Raw genomic sequence first — 20532 nt, forward strand, 5'->3', positions numbered from 1 at the left:
GCAAACCTTTACATCCACTTAATTATTTTCTTGTGTCAGAAGAATTATTTTAAAATAATTTGGTTATTTCAGAATGCTGTGTTACTGCTCCAATATTTGCATATAGGGACAGGCAGCACATCCAGAGGGGATTGTAACTGGTGTGTGTATCCAAACCACAAAAGATACAAGGGACTATTATCAATCAAACCCCACAGCTGTGCCTGCTCCTAGGGACAGAAATTACCCCTTAACAAGGAAAAAAATACAGGAGGCATCCAAACGGTGCTTCACATTAAGTTTAATTAGAACAGTGCTACTGATTAATTCGTACTTGGACATAATTTACCAACAGCATTAACGACACGAGCCACGGACAACAGTTTGGAGAGTGAGCTGGCCTATTGTGTAGTGACTTTTGGCAACAGTCCTGCAGCTCCGGTAGCGGCGGAGCCGCTCAGTACACGTGAACCATTCCGTACAGGAAAGTCCAGAACAGGACGTAGGTGAAGAGCCCTCCCACGAGCCCCCCCGTGAACAGCGGCCTCCGCGACTTGAAGTACTTGTTCCACCGCCGCCCGGCCTTCAGCACCAGCAGCACGGAGAGGAGGACGGAGGCCAGGAAGTAGAAGATGAAGCCGTGCAGGCCGGTGAGGCCGAGGATCCCGGCCGTGGCGCCCGACAGGGCGGACACCGAGGTGCGGCAATAGTCCAGGATGGCCGCGTTGCCCCGCACCGCCGCCTCGCTGATGAACTGCGGCCCCTCGCGCTTGGCCACTACGGCGGCCATGGCTCCGCGCCGGGCTCGGGCACCTCCTCGCTCGCACCGACACTGAGGTGAAGCAAACGCGCTGTACGAGCCCGCCCGCCCTCAGGCCGCCGGGAGAGCCCCGCGGGCCCTCCCGCCCGTCCTCCCCTTCCTCCATACCTCTCATCCACGGCGGCGCGCAGCCCCGCCGCTCCGTCAGGCCTCGCACTGCGCCGAGAGACCCCGCACAGCTCCCGTCACCGCGGGCCGCCCGCCGGGCCCGGCCCGCCCCGACCGCGCCGCCGCCACCGCCCGGCCGCCATCTTGGCCAAGGGGCCGACGGGACGCGGCCGTGCGGGCGGTGCGCCGTGGGCGGGGCAGCTCCGGATTGGCTGGTGGGGAGCGAGGGGCGGGGCCGGATTGGCTGGCGGGGAGCGAGGGGCGGGGCTGGGTGAGGCGCTTTTGTTCGGACGGCGGCGGCGACGGGGCGGACATGGCGTTCGTACCGGGGCAGCCGGTCACGGCCGTGGTGGTGAGCGGGCAGGGAGGGGCGGGCACTGCGTTCGTACGGGCCAGCCGGTCACCGCTCTTCGGGGGATACCGTGCTGGGGGCTGCTGGTGGGGATGGAGAAGGGGATGCCGGTGGTGCCCGGGCGCTGTCAGCGGGCGGAGGTGCCGCCCCGGGCAGCTCCGGTTCGCGGGTGTGTGGAAGGAGCGGGCGAAGGGTGCGGGCCAGGACGGGCACACGGGTGCTGGTGCCGGCCGGCAGCGCCCTGCGGGCTGTCGGAGGGCGGAGGTGCCCGGGCAGCCCCGGTCCGCCGGCGAAGGGCGCGGCCGCTCGGTCCGCAGCACCGCCGGCCCCGGTTGCCGCCCCGGCTGTCAGATTCTCCGTCCGCGATACCGGGTCGGAGAACAGAGGGGAAACTCTCTGGCGGAGGGACCGACCCCCGGGGCTGCTCGAGAGAAGAGGGAGCGAAGCTGCCTTGACTCGCGTTCTCCCGGTACCGGGACCGTGCGGCAGCCGAGCCCAGTGTCGGTGCGGATCCCGCTCTGCGGGCAGGATAAGCACCTGCGTGTCCGGGTGGGGTTTAGGAAGCAGAGCTTTTAGAATGAGATAATGGCTTTAGTCAGCGCGCAGTGCGAGGGAGGGATTCTCTGCTTTCCCCTGGCTGTAACTGGGCTGTGCTTGGGTGGGTGCCCCCGCTGAGGACACGGATGTTTGGAATTCAGCGGGGAAGTTCAGGGTCTGTGTGACAGGGCTGTGGGAGGAAAATCACTGAATGGTTTGGGTTGGAAGGCACCCATGAAGGTCATCTCATCCACCCCGCTGCAAAGAGCAGGAACATCTTCCATCAGACAGGGTCGAAGCGCCTTTTGAGAGATTTTTGTGTCAGTTAAGACCGTGGCTTTTCACCCTGGCTCAGGAATTGCACCAGCTGGCATTTCTACAGTGCTGACATAATGCACAAAGCTGCTCAGATGCCTTTGTGCATCGGGCAGTGAGGAACCTGCCCCGGGTTACAAAAGTTACCCTGAAAAAGAACCATCCTAATAATAGGTTGTTATTTCTGCTGATAGGACTAGCAGGAACATAAGGCATGTGGATAATGAGCAAGATGAGGCTGGGCATGAGTGACTGCTGCTTATCAAGGCATGAGTCATGTTTACAGAGACCTGCTCTGGTTTTAGTGTTGTTGCTTTCTATTTCTGGGCAGACAGGACAGCTCTGAGTAATTGAGGGGCTGGGCTGTGTCGTGGGATCTCTGTGAAGGACAACCTAGCTGGATCTGAGGTATCAGTGTCTGCAATGCACTTGAAATTTCTTCCACTCGTCACAATGCTCAGCTATTTGATCTCTTTCTCTTTCCAGCAAAGAATTGAAATACATAAGCTTCGTCAAGGTGACAATTTGATTCTGGGATTCAGCATTGGGGGTGGCATTGATCAGGACCCTACTCAGAATCCTTTCTCTGAAGACAAGACTGACAAGGTCAGACAATCTTTTCCTGTAGCAATTCCCTCTCCCAAAGGCTGAGATACCCAAATCATCATCTGCCCTCTGCCACAGTTACCCTCTTGCCCCATTATCACTTGCAGGCTGAGGTTATTTAAGTGACTTCTCCACCTTTTCTACTTTCCAGCACTGCACAAGCATGTTTTTAACTAAAATTTCATAATACACTATGGAGTTTTTTTGTGTTGTCAGTCAAATGGCCCTTGAGTACTGAATCCTCCCACGTTTAGGAAATGAACACTCAATTTTTTTTCAGGGTATCTATGTAACAAGGGTGACAGCAGGAGGCCCAGCAGAAGTTGCAGGACTCCAGATTGGAGATAAGATCATGCAGGTAAGCACCAAAATAAGACAGATGTAGTACCATCTGCACAGTGCAGAGAAGCATCTGCTGGGGAAAATAATCTTCTGGGTGCTTCCCAGGACTGCTTGTGGGGTTTATAAATAAACTGAGCTGTGGCACAACCATATCCGTGGTTCTGATAGAACAGTTACAGGACACCTGGGAGTCCCTGCACCTGCCTTCTTTTATGGTTTGTTTTTTTCCAGGTGAATGGCTGGGATATGACAATGGTGACCCATGACCAGGCCAGGAAGAGGCTGACCAAAAGGAACGAGGAGGTGGTCAGGCTGCTGGTGACCAGACAGTCCCTGCAGAAGGCTGTGCAGCAATCCATGATGTCCTAATCCATCATCCAGCTGGGGAGGGCGTGGGGAGGGAGATCTATAGACTGGTATCAAAGAAAAAAGCAACGATTAGACTGGAACAGGTTGTCTGGAAGGAGTGCATGTTCCTACCTGTGGTAAACACTACTTTTTCTTTTTTTATTTTAACTTCTTCTGGTGCAACTGGCAGTAGTAAAACAATACTCCCCTCAGCAAAATGCTTCTCTAAAGTCTGCCCTGCAGGTACATGGCAAGACTTCTGTAGACATGGCTTTCAGGACAGGACAGACCCAGGTTATCTAAGAGCAACTGGAAAAGCCTTAACTTGGACAGGATTCTTCTGTAGCACAAAAGCCTCCTATTTAGGAGGAAATGTGGTTTCTGCTGTGGGAGACCTGAGGGTTTGCTGTGCCTAAGCTTTTAGAAGGGAGCTGTCCTGTCCCCCCCACTGCTACCAACTTCAAATGCCAGAGTTAAGAGCTGCATAGTGCTGTGGGGAGGAGCACTGTACTAATCCTTCACTGTCTGCAAGATAGAGAGTGGCTGAAGGGTTTGGGGCATTACAGTTTCCTGCAAAGATTCCCTGGATAAAGCAGACTCTTCAGGCAAGAAACAACTGAGGAACACACAAGTGTTATATCAATGCCTGTGAAATACACTACAACTTCATGGACACTACAGTTCAACCTCACTGGCAGGGTAAAACCTGAATTCTCCTTGTTCCCAATTTGTACCCATCAGATGAATTGAGTTTAATTGAAAAGAATATGGAGCAGGAAACAAAACAATGTTCCTGAACTTACCAGAAATGCTGCTTTTAACTGTAGAGTTTTCAGTCCTTCATTCCACTTCTATCAGACTTGAAATGGGAGGGATTTTGGTTTGTCTTTAGAAGACTTTGCTTAAATCAGTGTTTTATTGGATGGAAGAGATGAATATGCCAGTAATTTTGCAGAAGTGCCTCTTGACCAAATTTAAACCTCTAGTAGGATACTTACTGGTTTAAATCAACATGCCACAGGTCTGAAGATTCTTGCTGCAACCCTAAGTCCATGATCTAGCATCCTGTGGTTTGTTAGCCAGTTAGCTTTACAGTTATCCAAAACCTGGAGTTTTTAATCCTCTTCAGTTGATCTATACATATCTATAGTTTCCTTAAGCAGCCTTGGGGTAAGCTGTTGTAAATAGAGCACGAGGAGGTGGCAGACTAATTTATTCAGTACCTTACTGCTGTGCCATGTACCTTGTGATTGATGCATCTCAGACTGTTCTGTGCACACCAGCAGATGCCTGCTTATCAATTTTTATATCTCTGGAATTACTACAATCCTGCTTTGGACTTTTGTTACTTAAGAATTCAGTAGTAAATTATAAGTCTTTCAAGTTGGAGTTATTTTTGTTACTATAAAGATACACTGCTATTTGTACTGCTTTTTTCACTTGATTTTACACACAATAAAACAAAGTTGGTTTTCCTGAGCTGTTTGTCCTTACATTTAAGAGTGACAGATCACTTGGGTGCTTCTAGCTGTGACCATTTTTGGCTCAAGGGTAGATTTTGGAATTACTGAGGTCAGTAAGGTCTGGTTTCACTGGTGGGGAACTGTCAAACCTCACCTGGGATCTAGAAAGACACAGGTTCTAAGCATTTAAGTATAAATGCACATATTCCCTTCTAATTACTTGTCTTAGCACCTTTGAAAGAGCTTTCAGTGAAAGAAGAATACAGCTTCTGTTTTTTAGGATTTTTTTAATAAAGAGTTCAAATTGTAATATTTGTGCATTTGTTACAACTCCATTATTGTGATGTACCACTGTGGCCAGCCTGAGTGGTGGTGGACTGTGAGCTGTCTGGGAAATGTCAGCAGCAGCACTTGGATCCACAGACAATCTTCAGTCATTACTTAAAGATATTAAGTGGTTGCTTTAACATGATCTCAGATTTTTGGAAGACAGAACTCTGCTCTTTGTGCTTCACCTCCAATCAGAAAGACATCACTTTGGTCTTTTTCTTCCCTGTGGTTGGTGAAAAAAGAGCCACGTGTTGCTTGGACAGCTCCCTCTGAGCTGTGTGTGCAGTCCCAACAGGCACGAGTCCCCCATGTGCAGCTGAGAGCTTGCTGTCCTTAAGGCATCTGGCAGCCAGTGCTTGGCAAGGCAACAGTTTGTGTTCCAGCCCAGAGAGGATCAAGTCACAGACAGAGATCAGAATCAGCACTTCTGGTACCTGGCAGCAAGAATCTTGAAAGCCCTCAGAGAGGGTAGGGCCAAGTTCAGTTTAAAGTTTGAGTCTCCACAAGTGATGTTTGTTATTCACAAGGCTCATACCCTCGTCTCCTGTACAGGCAGTAGTGCTGGGCCATGAAAACAATGTCAAAGATGATGGAGAAGACACCCAGGCCAAACTTGGTTGGATCTCCAAAGATTAACCTCCACTCATCTGTCAAACACAAAATTAGAGTTAAGTGTGACTCCTCAAGTGTAGGAAAAATTCATGTCTATTACCTGAACTGCTCAGACACTCCTAAGACTGACTGCAGTGCACTTCTTATGCAAAGCTAATTAATAACTGTTCCTGTGGTTTCTTCAGGATAGCTACTTCATTTTATATCTTGAGGGAATATGAACAGATTCTTCATCCTTCCTCTAAGAGCAGCTCCCAACAACGCAGCACAAGCATCATTCTTCTGAGATAACCTGCTTTATATCTACTTTGCAGTGGAGATACAAAGACAGGCACCCATTAGGACAGGCTCCAGTACCTCAGTTCCAGGCTTACCATTGTTGTATGACTGCAGAAACATCTGGAGAAGGCTGAAGCTTCCCCCAGTGAAGTCCAGTAACACATTTCCAATACTCCATCCCTCAGTGCTCTTCCGACGGAAGTTCATGTAGGCCTGGGAGTGTGACAAGCAGGCAGAGTGTCATGGCAGACATTTGGGATTGACTTTCAAGCAGCTTTCAGTACAATTCTACTGGTTTGTCACTATTAATAATTCATCATTGGTGGTTTAGTCTCTTCAGACTTTCAAGAGCACACACTGCAGGCTTATGGGGGCAGGGATATGGAATGCAAGCAGAAAAATTCAGATTTACCTGTGGGAAGTATTTGATCAGCGTGACTGCTAACTTAATGTAGGAGAAGCAGAACAAGAACTGCAGCCATGTCATCACCTCAGCTGCAGCCAGGAACAGCGTTGTGAAGGTGAAGATCCATGCAAGTGCCAGGAGTCCAACAACAACTTTGGATACTTTCTGACCTGCTCTCTGAAATACAAACACAGATTCATTTTGGCCAGGTCACATCCCCAGACACAAAGATACAGTTTATTCAGGACCCTGCAGCACTACACTCCAAACCTGTTTTACCAGTCAGGCTGGTACCACAAGGAGAACTTTAAAATTAAGCAAGTGCTACAGCAACCAGCTGGAGGTTTGCTAGAGCTGATGAGCAATATTCATATCAATAATTTAAAACACTGCTGTCCCTGAGCAAGGGGGAACAGTATCCTTGAGTATTTATGGTGCATACACTACAACAAATCTCCAAAATTCAATCTGATGAGATCAAGAGTTCCTGTATGTGCAAAAGGTTGATAATATCATTATGGTAAAAGATTTATGGTTGCTTTCTAATTCCTCACTAGAAAAATCTGTAGTACCTGGCAATGATGACAGATGGGCTGTTACAGTTTTAGATTTAGCATGACCAGAGGAAGAACCCAAAGAGAGAAACAGTTACCATCCAGAGAAAATTGGTCTGTTCAGATGAGAGGTTTTTACAATGAAAATCAAACAAAGAACCACCTGACTGGAACAATCAATGGGATTAAGTAAAAATCACTTGACTGTAACAATCAATCAGTCTCCTTGAAAAGGTGTGAATTATGAAAGGGCATTTACAGCTGTTTTAGCAAAGCAGCTGAAAAAAATGTGTTTGAATTGCAGGGAGTATCTGAAGTCCTATCATAGCTTGAAGAATGCTCCAAAGAAACAGCAAAGCATTTGTGTTGTGAAGAGCTGTAATCTATGTGCTGGCTAGAGATCTGTTTGGGAACTTTATGAACTTGGCTGTTTGCCTCAGTTATTTTGAGTCCCTAAGGAGTTTACTTATAAGCTTGGAACATCCACGAGGCTGAAGTAGATAAGGTTAGTGGAGGTGCTCCTAGCTCAGGAAAGCTGAAGGCAGCTAGACTGTGAAGCCTGGCTTGGAAAGGCCAGTAGAAGTGCAGGGAATTTGGGATTTTTGGAGCCCAAATAGAGCAGGGAGGTGCCCGGCAGAGGGAGCTCTGGCAGAGCCCACAGGTCAGCCCAGCACCCGGACCCACCTCGTAGATGCAGCACTGAATGATGGTGAGGAGGGTCAGGGCTACTGCGTGGAGACTGAAGAAAACATCATTGATGGCCACAGGGTTCACCCCGCTGGGATAACTGACCAGGAACTCCTCCTAAAGGTAAGAGAAAGCAAAACCAGCCTCGTGTTTTCACTCTCTTCTGCACATACCCACCCCCCAACACGTGTTAAGAGAGAATCATGCTCACCTTAATCAAGGGAATCCAGAAGAGCCCAACATTAAACACACTGTATGCTATAAAGCCAGTAAGGTTTAAGGCTATGAAGTCAAAGCTCAGTCCAACAACACTAGAGAAGGGGGGAAAAAAAAGAGAAACATGCATTAGAGAGTTACAGGCAGTTCCAGGGACAAATTGATCCTGGAATGTATTGATTTACAGCAGTTTCTGGTGTAAGCAAAAGCTTGAGGCATTGTACCACACAATGCTGGGAGTTCATCAGGAAGCTGGGTGAAATAACAGAGCTCTCATGGATCAATCTGTGTCTCTGCTCTTTAGCTGCACCCCTCCATGAGTTCAGCCTGTCTGATAAAGCCCTTCCAGCCTGAATCCACAAAGCACAAGTGCATCACTGCCAGATCAAATGGTTTCATTCTCATATATGATAATGTTCCTACTTCCAGTCACAGCTCAAGGGGAGCTGGCCTAATGTGACACTACAAGGAGGTGTCTGAGAAACAGCTCTTGAGGCTGGTAATCTTTGACAGTGATCATCACAGCTGCCTCAGCCAGATGATTTACAACATGACACCAAAAGGAATGGGGAAGTCTCCTCTATCACAAATTCATACTGGATGCCAAACCTTAGGATCAGGCGTTTGTAGAATGCACTTGGTTTCCCTCTAACCTGCATATATAAAATCTCACTGGGGCTGCAATTATTCAGACCCTACCTTTACCTTTTTCCCCATCTTTCCATGGATAATTCCCAATAACCAAGACAGATGTAGCTGAAGCTATGAACATGATTTGCAGAAGTGCTTTAGTGACTTGCAAACACATCTCTTTACCTTTTCCGTCGCCAGTTCTCAAAGAGTTGAGGATAAAAGGAGATGGACCAGGCAACAAAATAGATCCAGCCAATCACCTCATCAGCATATCTCACTATGATGCTGTGAATCACTTGAAATTGAATCCTAGGCCTGATGGTTAAGGCAAGAAGAATCAGTTAATTAAAGCTTTTTTCAGGAGTTTTTATCTTGTTCTGCTCTGAGAGTGGAAATAGAGTCCAGGTGTTGAGACAAGACAATAAAGATTTGGTTGGGTTCAGCTTGCTCCCCTTTTCATTTGTGACCTTGTTATGTTCGGGACACCTCCCACTCCTGAGTCTTTCCTTTCCATCCTTCTACCATGGGAATGCTCCCAAAGGTCACTTTGTGCCTGTGGCTTCCCCTCTCTCAGCACAGGGTCTGTTGGGCAAGAGCAGAGCTGCTCTCCTCACCCTCGTGATCGTGCTGCCCTGTGAGCACTCCATGTGCTCACCTCTGCCTTCGCCTCGAGTTTCAAAAGCAGAAGCAAAACAAGGAAGTAAAACAGGAGCACCCTGTTGCTCAGTCATAGCTGAGCCACAAGCAGTACAGTCCAGCTTTCTCCATCTGGCTAGGCTCCTCCCAGGAGGCAGAACTGGTATCTGTGAGGAGAGGGCTCCCTTAACTGACACACCCCAGGAAGTCCAGAACAGCATCCCACTGGACACTGACAGCCAAATGCTCCCCAGAGCAGAAAAGCTGCCACGTGATCTTCCTACTTTTGGGAGGCACTAATAAAACCAGACTAAGGAGCCATGAGAACTCAGTCATCTTGTAATTAAATCTAAGACACCACTCTGCTTCTGTGCCCTCTATTTACCTGAGTACTTGGGGAGTTGCTGCAGGGTTACCAATCTTCTTAACTGCATCCCACCCATGTCCCATTTAACTCCTAGGAATAGTTACCCCAACTTCTAGGAAGCTACAGGACAGTAAACAGAACAAAAAAAGAGTTTCTCACCTGGTTAAATTGGAATTATTGGGATAAAGGTAAACTGTTACTTGTCCCACATCATCTGCTTTCACTTGGAAGTTTGCTTCAGTGTGACCTGCAGGGAACTGTACCTGCAAGGCAGAGCAGAGGGAAGAGAGAGGAGTTGCACCATAGCAGCAGGAGCTTTTTGCATAAGGTTACAGTCTGTGCTCTCACTTACCTCATCAGGAAGTTCAACAATGGTGCTGTGCTTTGAGGAGTGTGTAATATTAAGAGTTATCACCAGTGTCTCGTTTAGTGGAGCCCTGAGAAGGCAGAAAAAACAAGTTAGGCTGGTGCCTGAGCTCAGAGGTTGCTTTGGGGCTGCAGGGGAGCATCTGCTCAATCCTCTCAGCAATGAGCAGCCCACACACAACAGAACCTGCCTCACACTTAGAGGAACCAGCACCAAACTGTGTGATATTGCACTGGTCCTTTTATCTGATCCAGAGATGGCCACATTGTTCCTCCCTCTTCTCCACACAAGTGGCAAAGTCACCAAAAGATCCTGTCCCATCCTATCCTGTCCTGGTGCTCTACCCTTTGCTGAAACAAGGCACATGTACTTGGGGTGATGGAAGACAGAAATTACAGCAGAAAGACAAAACAAAACAAATAAAACCTTTCCAAGTGACACAGTCCTGCACAGCTTTCCTAAAGAACTCCACTGAGCATTTGTCCAGGACGTGATCCTTCTAGGAAATGCAAGTTTCTCTTAAGCATCAATTTTTAGAAAGGGAGGAACTGTAAATTCACTTATAGAGGACAGCCTGTGTTCCAAAGGGAAAGTAAAGCTGCAATCATGATTTTACCTCAGAGAGATAGTGACATTTGTTGAACTTCCACTTTCTAGAGAAACCACTTCAGGGACTGACAACACAATGGCTCCATCTGTGGGGGGAAAAAAAACATCCACACAAATCTCAATTACTAAGAACAGCTCTTTGAGAAGAACAACCTACTTTTTTTGTGCCATAGATATTTTACCCATTGATCCCTGCAGTATCAGATCAATCAGACAAGTTCACACAATAAAAAGCAAAGGGGGCAACCAAGCAACTTAAAAAGAGAAGTATATAACTGTCACTTGAACATGTTGCAAGGAAGTAATTTAAATGCTTGAAGTGCAACAAAAGTCCATGCCAAGGGAAGGTTATAGGGTACTGCAAAACCACCCTGTTCTTGATGTGATCCTGGTGATCTAGGAGTCATAAAACCCCCAAATTTAATATAAAATTGTTTTTTGGGCCACAAATTCAATCCAGGTATCCAGAGGTCCGAGAGAATGTACATTTACAGAAACAGAGAGAGATACAGGTTGCACAGGTTGGCCTGGACACTTTTTTTTTCTGTTTCCACATACTACAGAGTGTAAGAAGTTATGTGTGTGCAGAGTAGCTCCCCAGTTCATCACTGACTGCACCCCAGGCACTCTTCAATCTGCAGAAGTGATTTTGGAGCACGAGGTGCACAACCTCAGTACAGTGTAGGAGCACGAGAAGTCGAGGTAAGGCGTGAGAGAAGAGCTGATATGAAGCGTGGCACAGGTATCCCTGGAGAGATGTAATGGGATAACTAAAGAGCTGCCCCTTTCCATCTCTTACTGATCCGGAGCCCTGTGGGCCCAAGCTGCGCTGACCAAACACTCACCGCCAGGCCCCAGCAGCGCCAGCGAGAGGCTCAGCAGAGCGGGGAGCAGGTATCGCGTCCTCATGGTGGAAAAGCTGCGGAAAAAGCAGGGGAGAAGCTTGCCTCAGCACCCACACGGCCACACAGCCCATCCCCTCCGCTGGAAGCCGCGGCACGCAGCTCCCTCCGCAGCAGCACGGCCCCCAGCCCGGCCGAGGGACCCTGAGCTCCCCTCGGAGGGCACCGCTCTCCCCGTCCCGGGCACATCTTTACCTCAGCGCTGCTCCAGTGACGGACCCGCCCCACCCCAACGCGCGGGACTACAAATCTCGGCAGCCCCCGCGCCCCCGCCAGACCCTCACCGCTGGCGGTGCGACGCGGTGCACGCTGGGACTTGTAGTCCTGCTGCACTCTGCTCCGGCGCTCCGGCGGAGCGGGGTACGCGGTGCTTTGGAACGCACCGCTGCCGAGGCGGCGGTACCGGGGAGCGGGCGACAACCCACCCCCTTCAGTGCCCCGCGCCGTCCCGGTTCTTCCCTTTTCAGCTCTCACGTGAGGCGATCGCCTGTGGACTCCCCGCCCAGCGCCCACCGCGTCGCTGCGGCCGCCCCCGGGGGCCATCTTGGGTGTGGCGGAGCGGGTCCGTGAGGGGGGCAGAGTTGTGAGTGGGGGGACAGGGCGGGCTGGGCACCGTGGTGGTTGGGTTTGGATAAAAAGCGTGGTTTAAATCAGCGCAGGTCAGCTGGTGAAGGGGCGCTTTGTCACTGTTACAGTGGAGTAGTGGCGAGGGAGCGCTGAGGGCAGGGAGCACCTCCAGCCTGAGGGCGAAGTCCGGGTCGCGCTCCTGCCCCGTCCCTGGGAGCTCGCAGTGCGGCACCGGGGACCGTGTGGGGCTCAGCTTGGGGGGTGTTGTTCCGCCTGTGACAAGGTGCCAGCCATCCCCTGATGGCCGCGGCGGGCGGGCCTGGGCCCACCTGTGTGCTGGGCATTGACCTGGGCACGACGTCGGTGAAGGCAGCGCTGGTGACAGGGACAGAGCGAGGGCTGGCGCTGGCACAGAGCTGCTCCAGGGAGACGCAGGCATACAGCGATAGCGCGGGAGCTGCACCGCAGGTAAGGGCTGCCAGGGAGTGCTGAGGGACATTGCAGGACACCGGCCTTGCCTTGCAGTGCTTGGGTTATTTGGTACATTGGGCAGAGTGCAGTGGCTTTCCTGGATTGTTTTGATGCTCAGATTGGCAGTATGTGTCTGGGTATTAAAAAGCAGAATTAAAACGCCCCCTGCTCACCGTTCAAGGAAGCTAAGCAGAGCTGCTCGACTTAAGAAGGACCCAGGTTTTGAAAAATTGCCTAAGACACTGTAAAACTATTCTCCCATGAGCCACCACCTTATCTTTGACACTCCCAGTAAAGAAACAGCAACCACTTGCCAACTGGAAGGGTATTTTATTTTGCACTTCAGTCTGAGGTGGAATCATAACTGGAAACTCCCTGTGGAAATAACCAGGAAGAAGTGTTCCTGTTACAGATCTTTACATCCATTGTGTGGTCAATTTAAAAAAAAAAGGATCAATCAGAATCATAAAGAATGTGCACTGTTTCTGATACCAAGGATACCAAACAGGCCAACCCTCCTCCTGCCAATTTACGCAGCCTAAAGTACCTATGCACAAAGTTCACGTTTATTTGTAGACTCTTTTGCAATAGTTTTGTAATCTTCATACTGGTCTGTCACACAGTAACCTGAACCTTTGAAAGTGTGAAAGCTTGTGGGGAACTGTTGGGTCAGTTTGCTGGGTGGTTCTAGGAATAGAATATCCAGAAATTGAATATCAGCATCATCAAAATCATCAGTGAGTAAACAGGGAGGAGCTTTAGGAGGAGGCAGGGGAGACTACACACCTGCCAGAACACATGGATTTTTCTCTCTGTGAGGCAAATGAAGAGCAATAGATAAGGTGAATTAATGAAAGCTTGTAGTCAGTGGTCATGGATTTTTTTAAAGTTATGGTTGAGTGTGGTTATTTAGGAAATTAAAAATTACTTGGCCTTCAGCTTAAAAGGCTCAACTTGGTAGTATTGATTTTTAGTTTTTGTGGGTTTGCGGGATTTTTTTGCAATTTTCCATTTCTTTTTTTGTTACAGTTTAGTAGTGAATATTACTCTAATAAATGCTATTAAACCAAATGAACTCTGTCCTTCACTTCTGACTAAAGCAACCTTGTTTAATAAAAACACTGAGTGAATCCTAATGGCTTCATGCTCAGGATAATGCTTTGTGATTGCAGGGAATGGAGCAGGATGTCCAGAAAATCATAAGAGCATTGAATGAATGCCTTGCTGCTCTGCCTCAGCAGCTGCTTCAGCAAGTCACCCACATTGGGATTTCTGGACAAATGCATGGGGTTGTGTTTTGGAAAAGTGATAAAGGTAACATTCATTCTTTAACATTCCTGCTCAGAGTATTATGATGCAGAAAATTAAATTGTAACAGGGAAATAATTCTGTGATTAAACTTCTGCATCTCTTTGTTCTTCTCTAAAACAGAATTAACAGGAGATCTCTTATGGGAATTTTGCTTTTTATACTGAAATTTCAGCTACTCACTATAGTTAATGATAAAGGATGTAGCCTAATGACATCCCTGCAGATTCAGCACAATTATAAATATAAGGGAGGAATAGCAGATTTGTGCCTTGTTAATTGTTTCTCCATCACATGCTGTCTGCTGCCCTCTGCAAGAACTGCATCACATGAATAGCTTGCAGGGGGGCTTTTATTCACCTCATAAACCCCTTACCTAGATGCTGTCCAGCATCTCAATAACTCTGGCTTTTCCCAAAATCCCAAGACTTTTTTTCCCTAGCAAGTCATACATAAATGTCATGTTGCATTAATTTTGTTGCTTATGCTTCTGTTAGTAGGAGCTGGGAAAGGACTTTGGTCAGGATTGTGGATGCTCAGCTGCTTGCCAAGGCCTCAGAGACAAAGTCAGCTGCAGTGAGGTTGTGCAAATACCCAGATAATCCTTGTGATAGTGAAGATATTTGAAGAATCCAGGCCTTGGATTACCAGCCCTGTGAGATAGAGATGGATTATCTTGGCTAAATCTTTATAGACCTACTGAAGTCTAAGGCTTCCAGAGTGTGGGTCCATGTCTTCTTTCACTTAACCCTGTACTGTGCTCATCTGGACAATTATACAAGTCTTATTATAACAGGAGTTATGCAGATGAAGTAAAGATGTATTGTAAACCACAGAGCAAATTTCCCAAAAGTGCTGGTCACTGCCTGTCAGAAGTTGTCAGGGTCTTAATTGCTTGAAGAGACACTGTACTATTCAGTACTGGCTGTAATTTTACATTAAATACTAAAAATTATTAGAAAAAAGAAGTCCAAGGGCTGATGGACTGGAGGAGCTGTTGTTGCTTTCCAGCTGTCCCAGGAGCTGCATAACAAAGCCTTGTGTATTCACAGGCACAGATTCTTATGTCATATTGGTAAATATTTTATGTCCTAAAGCCACATGCCACTTTAGTTTCATTTCTGTCAAGTGAAAGAGGGTGTTTGCTCTCATTTGTTTTGAGTGGACTAAGTGAATCCAGGACCTTTGGGACACAAATAAAAATTTTAGTAGCATCTTTTAGGGTTATATTTATGACTAATAATATTTCTTAGAATCCATTTAAAATGAGAAAAGCAATTGGAAATTCAGTTCAAACAGATTTGATAGAACAGGGAATTGAGGAAACAAGAAAAAGAATTGTTTTATTTTGCATGTTTCTCATGGCACCTCCCAGCCTCCAGGGCTGCTTTTTACTGTGTTAGTGTGACTTCCAAGCCCTGTATCCAACCCAAGAATTACATTTTTTAGCCATACTTGTGTGAGTCAGGAAGCTGAGTATTTCCTCTTGACTCTCTGCTCTGTGGCCAAAACCCAAGAGTTTGCCTCAGTTCCAGAGTGACCTGTCCTGTCCCTGCCCTGTGTCCAGGGATGGCCTGGGAGGGCTCAGAGCTGTGCCCTGGAATGTGCAGGCAAACAGTGCTTGAGCCCAGCCTCTCCTCTTCAATGGAAGAATGGGAAAGTTTCCTCAAAGGTGTGGTGTTCTCTGCTCAGAAGGAATGTGCTGGACTGGGAAACTGAATTAAACCCTGAATTAAACCCTGTCCTACCTTTGTTGTGTAGTGTGTGAGGATTTTACTCTTAAGCACTTTGCAGTGCACTGCTAAATACTCTCAGATCCAGGTTCCTTGTTGCTTGGGCTTGAGGTGATGCAGCTTTGTGCTGTCCATCCTGGGCAGTCCATTACTGAGGCAGCATTCTCCAGGTGGTGATGTGGCACATCCCAGCTGAGGTTTTCATGTGTGAGCTGCCATGCCAGCTCCTCAGCTCCCATAGCAGACTGTGGTTGGGGTTTTTTGAGGCTCACCTGGTATTTAAGTTTTATCTTTAATATCTCTCTTCAAGAGAAGGAAGGCTTTGGATACCATTCTCTGTGTTACAAAGGATAATTTGCATTATGATGTTATCTAGGGCTGGAAACTAAGACTAATTTCATTACAGTCTCTACTGGCTCTGTTTCTGATATATTTAACAAAGTATCAGGTGTGTCCAGAAATGAGGAATGCCAGGCAGGCTGTGCTGCAGGAGTCACTGGATTTCTTGGATTCTGTTTTGTTTTCAGGGTGCCAGTGGTCAGAGAGTGGCACAGGCCCTGCCTTTGAGGCAGACAAGGTCAGCCACCTGGTCACCTGGCAGGATGGGCGCTGCAGCCCCACCTTCCTCACCTCCCTTCCTCTGCCTCAGTCACACGTGAGCCTGGCCACAGGACTTGGATGTGCCACAGTCTTCTGGTATTCAAAGAACAGGTACATTGCTGCTCCAAAGGCTGTTCTCATCTTGAATTGATGTGACAATTAGTATTCTTGTAGCACATTAATGCTGCTATGGGCTGAGGGGCTGTGCTTCTCTGTAATCATAATCTTAATTAAGTAGTCAAAGAATATTTAAAATGGCAGTATTTAATATAAACTATGTGCAATTAAGCATGCAAGAATCTCTGACCTTGAAAAATACTACAGATCACTAATAAAAGGATAAGCTTTTGACCCTATAGGAACAGAAGCTTTAAAGTATCATAGAATAATTCTGCTCTGTACCATGGCTCAGAGCAGCTCTGCTAGTGCAGTTTGAACACTGTCATTTTGCCTTGTGCCACTTTGTGGAAAGTACAGACATGCCTAAAACAGTAACCGAGTTGCTTGGTCTGGTTGCTGCCAGATGCCAAAACAGACTCTCTAAATTAATTTCAGTTCCTTCCTTCCTCAGACCCTGAGACAGATCCTCATGGGGTGATACAGGTGCTCTGCTTTATTGTGGTGTGTTTGCAAAGGATATAATTTTTCACTCATGATTTAGCATCAGCAATATTTGCTCTTCAGTTTCATCTTTCTCAAAGAGCCAGTCTCTTGGTCTGCAATGAGTTAAGGTTCAATAAATGGGAAAATTTTATTAGATTTTGGTTTTTTTCACTGTGTGTCCAGCAAATATATGGAGCATGGTGTGATCTTTAGAGCTGCATAAGTCATGAGTCCAGCTGCTGTGTTTTGCTTCACATTTGGTACATTTCCATTCATATAATTTGTGGATCCCAGAGCAAGTGGAAATTTACCTATTTTTCAGTAATGCTCCAGGATCAACAGTGTGTTTGTTTATTTCAGACAAACAATTACTACTTTCCTGCTAATTTTTTCAATGCTGTGCTTTTGAACCTTGACAACTCATTCCTTAAAGCTGCCCTCTCTCCATCTTCAGATAAGTATTGCTGCAGCTTGGATAACAAATTCCATTTTAAAAAACCAAACCAAAACAATAAAATTCAGGTGGCTGTTTAATATTTTAATGGACCCACATGTGAAGTTCCCTCTAACAATGAAAATTGTCTTCTCTCACTGCCTTAAAGCAAAAACCCCTCTTTTTTTTTTTCTTTTTTTTCTTTTTTTTTTTTTTCTTTTTTTTTTTTTTGTTTGTTTTTCAAACATCTTGTTTAAAAGTCCAGATTTTCTGAAGGCTTATGATGCAGCTGGCACCATCCAGGACTACGTGGTTGCCATGCTGTGTGACCTGAAGAAGCCACTGATGTCTGTCCAGAATGCTGCCAGCTGGGGATACTTTAACTGCAGAAACAAGAGCTGGAATACTGACATGTAAGTGCTGGGGCCATTCAGTGGGGTTTGTGCACTGCTTGTGTCAGGCAGTGTGAGCCCCTCTTTGGGCCCTGTCTGTTGATGGGATACAGACAAAAAGGGATTGAAAGTTATTCCTAATCAATTGTGGCCTGTACTGAAGAGCTATTGAGAGTTTGCTCTGTTGAATCTGATAAAATCTGGCCCAAAATCTACAATCAGCAGAGCTGAGAGAATTATCAGGGATTCCAGGCTGTTCTCTCCCCTTCTGTGGTGGGGTGGGATGGACAAGTGCAGCCACAGTGTTGCCTCTGCCATGGTAAACAGTTACCACTCTCTTGTTTTTTGAGCTGAGTTTCATAACTTCTAAGACTTACTTGTGGTAATACTTAAGAGCTATTAAGCTACAGGAAATCTTAGAAGGAATCAGTTTATTTATTTACTTATTTATTTTAATGATTTGCTCTTTCAGGGCTGAGTGCTAAGGCCTTATATATTGCAGGGCTTAGGTTAGGCCAGGACTCCAAGGTGAAAGATCTTCTCATCAAGGTATGAAAGAGTGACAGAAATTTGCATTTTGCTGGCTGAACTGAACTGTTACTAATGTGGTGGTGTTGCTGTAGCACCTGCAGCTGATTGTGTAAGGAGTTTGCTGGACTTAACTCTTCATGATTTTGTTGTGAACTACTAATTGCATGAGAACTGAAGTTCTTTGACACTTAGCTGCATTTTTTGCTGGTTTTGTGATTGTCCCTTCACCCTGGACCTGCTTGTCTGTATGACATCAGTAGGTTAAACTTGCTGAACATGCAGTGTATAATCTCAGGTGCTCAGATTGCATAGAAAGGAAAACAATTTATTCTTCCAGGCTGGTTTACCCAGCCCACTGGACTGGAATGGTGCCTCTGTCCAAGGCAAAGCTTTCTAAACTGGTGAAAGCATCCATAAATGCACCAGCCACAAATGTGTGGCCAGGTTCATCTGTGACTTCAAAGTGTTTTTTGTAGCAGTGCCACACATTCCCCAACTGCTTAATTCCAATAATGTTGTTCTACTTCCAGACTGAAAAAATCTGGCTTTCCTGTCCACTTGCTTCCAGAGGTGGGAGACCCTGGCAGCATCGCAGGCAGGACAACCTGTGCATGGCATGGAATACCCCAAGGAGCAAAAGTGGGAATTGCTCTGGGAGATTTCCAGTGCTCTGTTTATTCCTGTCTGACTGAGAGGACTGATGCAGGTATGGTCATTTTGGTATCTAATTGGTTTTTCTCATTGTTCTCCTTTGGGGTAACTTAGGAAAACACTGATTTTTTTTTTTTTTTCTTTTTTTTGGTGCATGTTTTAGTTCTTAATATCAGCACCTCTGCTCAGCTGACCATCTCAATGCCCCTGGGTTTCCAGCCTCCAGAGGCACCAGATCCTTCCTCAACTGTCACTTATTTTCCCTACTTCAATGGTGACTACTTGGCAGTGGCAGCATCACTCAATGGAGGGAATGTGCTTGCAACATTTGTGGGAATGGTGGCACAGTGGGCACAAGAGCTGGGTAAGTAATTTCAAGGAGAGTTGAAGCACAAAATTGGGGTTGATCATCAAGGTAAAAGGAAGCTGAAGCAAAGGGACAAGCCTAGAGCTGTTCCATCATACCATAAAGGGAACAAGGATGTAATTCCTGGGTCATGCTTCCCAGGTCTCTGGAATTTCCTACTGAAGCTTTTGAGCATGCTGGGACAGTCATGCTTGGACTCCACATTCATACTCCCTCTAGGCCTTCATTTGTTTCAAGCACAGAATTATTTTGTGCAAGTTGATTTTCAAAAGGCAAGGTTGGCAGATTTGAGGACAACAGCCTGTAATTTTGTGTGACTGCAGTCCAAAGGAGTCCTTTTGGTGCATATTTTGCAGCACTAATGGGTTTTAAGACTCAAACTCATGGAATATCTTCTAAGTGCTTGAAGCATGGCGTTGACAGGTTTTTAATAATCTCTTGGGTTTTGCACTACAGAAATCAGCTCTGAAATTGTTCTTTCTGTAAGTACTCGAGGTGAATGTTGCATTCACGTGGAATCCAGCCACTGAAGCTGAACCCTGCTGTTAGTCCCTTTAAAGACATTGTTTTGTAGAACAGTACAGGCAATGAGGAGTAGCTGTTGTCACAAAAGGCAGTTGCTGTAATCAGAAAAAGGTTTCTGCTATTGCACATTCTGGGTAGAGTTGGATGGGAGAATTATGGTTCATAAGCTTGGCCACACAATTACCTTTGGGGCACAGAAAAAGATATCCAATGTTTTGCTGAACAGGAGCATCAGTGTCTATTGTAACTGTCCACATGTGAGACACACCAGACTTTTTCAGATTGGTAACAAGATATTTCCCATCTGCAGGATTTCAGGTTCAGGAATCTGCCATCTACTCAAGGATAATCCAAGCAGCCTTGGCCCAAAAGCACAGCAAGCTCTCAGTCCACCCAACCATATTTGGAGAGAGACACCTTCCCGAGCTGCTGGCATCAGTGAGCAGCATTGGTGCCTCTGAGCTGTCCCTGGGCCATGTCACCAGAGCCCTGTGCCGTGGCCTCGTGGAGAACCTGTGCTCCATGTTCCCTGTGCAGCACCTGCAGGAGCTGGGGGTGAGCAGGATCCTGGGCAGTGGCAGTGCCCTTGCCAGGAACGAGGTGCTGAGGCAGGAAGTGGAGAGGATTTTTCCATTCCCTGTGGTTTATGGGAAGGATGTGGATTCTGCTGTGGGGGCAGCTATGGTGATGTTCCATAGTAAATAAAGTCATTATTTGGAATGGCCTGAGATGCAGCTTCTGTTTTTTTTCTGACTCTATAATGTTTTTTTTTCACTTTATTCCACATGCACTCTCACTCGTTACAGTGGGACAAAACCCCTGCATTTAATGTCTGCTTCTCCTGGGTCTGCACATTTTGTTGCTCTGTCATTCCCATTTGTGA

The 20532-nt window shown here is 46.9% G+C and overlaps 4 protein-coding genes across 11 annotated transcripts; 2 read left to right on the forward strand and 2 right to left on the reverse strand.

Annotated features, from left to right (window-relative positions):
* Positions 1 to 260: 260 nt before the first annotated feature.
* Positions 261 to 1069, reverse strand: EMC6 (ER membrane protein complex subunit 6). The gene is made up of 2 exons (XM_059866288.1): positions 908 to 1069; positions 261 to 811 (listed from the first exon to the last, which is right to left on the reverse strand). The coding sequence occupies exon 2, from the start codon at positions 767 to 769 to the stop codon at positions 437 to 439; it is 333 nt and encodes a 110-aa protein (XP_059722271.1). The 5' UTR covers positions 770 to 811; positions 908 to 1069; the 3' UTR covers positions 261 to 436.
* Positions 1070 to 1150: 81 nt separating this feature from the next.
* TAX1BP3 (Tax1 binding protein 3) lies at positions 1151 to 4886 on the forward strand. The gene is made up of 4 exons (XM_059866287.1): positions 1151 to 1259; positions 2598 to 2717; positions 2998 to 3075; positions 3291 to 4886. The coding sequence occupies exons 1-4, from the start codon at positions 1221 to 1223 to the stop codon at positions 3426 to 3428; spliced, it is 375 nt and encodes a 124-aa protein (XP_059722270.1). The 5' UTR covers positions 1151 to 1220; the 3' UTR covers positions 3429 to 4886.
* Positions 4887 to 5137: 251 nt separating this feature from the next.
* CTNS (cystinosin, lysosomal cystine transporter) lies at positions 5138 to 12011 on the reverse strand. Of its 5 annotated transcripts, none has more exons than XM_059866285.1 (11): positions 11894 to 11964; positions 11412 to 11485; positions 10574 to 10652; positions 9943 to 10027; positions 9750 to 9853; positions 8771 to 8902; positions 7950 to 8049; positions 7736 to 7855; positions 6504 to 6674; positions 6187 to 6304; positions 5138 to 5847 (listed from the first exon to the last, which is right to left on the reverse strand). In XM_059866285.1, exons 2-11 carry the CDS (start codon positions 11473 to 11475, stop codon positions 5717 to 5719), a joined length of 1104 nt encoding a protein of 367 aa, XP_059722268.1. In that variant the 5' UTR covers positions 11476 to 11485; positions 11894 to 11964; the 3' UTR covers positions 5138 to 5716. The 5 variants fall into 5 exon arrangements, with proteins under 5 accessions (XP_059722268.1, XP_059722265.1, XP_059722267.1 ...); XM_059866282.1 differs by lacking the exon at positions 11894 to 11964 and adding an exon at positions 11753 to 11885; XM_059866284.1 differs by lacking the exon at positions 11894 to 11964 and adding an exon at positions 11664 to 11768.
* On the forward strand, positions 7722 to 20377 carry SHPK (sedoheptulokinase). 4 transcript variants are annotated; one of them, XM_059866278.1, is made up of 8 exons: positions 7722 to 7861; positions 11130 to 11268; positions 13679 to 13820; positions 16075 to 16258; positions 17444 to 17596; positions 18637 to 18812; positions 18921 to 19121; positions 19960 to 20377. In XM_059866278.1, exons 3-8 carry the CDS (start codon positions 13682 to 13684, stop codon positions 20352 to 20354), a joined length of 1248 nt encoding a protein of 415 aa, XP_059722261.1. In that variant the 5' UTR covers positions 7722 to 7861; positions 11130 to 11268; positions 13679 to 13681; the 3' UTR covers positions 20355 to 20377. The 4 variants fall into 4 exon arrangements, with proteins under 4 accessions (XP_059722261.1, XP_059722263.1, XP_059722262.1 ...); XM_059866280.1 differs by lacking the exon at positions 11130 to 11268 and having other exon boundaries at positions 7738 to 7861; XM_059866279.1 differs by lacking the exons at positions 7722 to 7861; positions 11130 to 11268 and adding an exon at positions 11894 to 12030.
* Positions 20378 to 20532: the final 155 nt, after the last annotated feature.

The sequence above is a fragment of the Haemorhous mexicanus genome, chromosome 22, assembly GCF_027477595.1.
Source record: "Haemorhous mexicanus isolate bHaeMex1 chromosome 22, bHaeMex1.pri, whole genome shotgun sequence".
In the NCBI taxonomy this organism is placed as follows: domain Eukaryota; kingdom Metazoa; phylum Chordata; class Aves; order Passeriformes; family Fringillidae; genus Haemorhous; species Haemorhous mexicanus.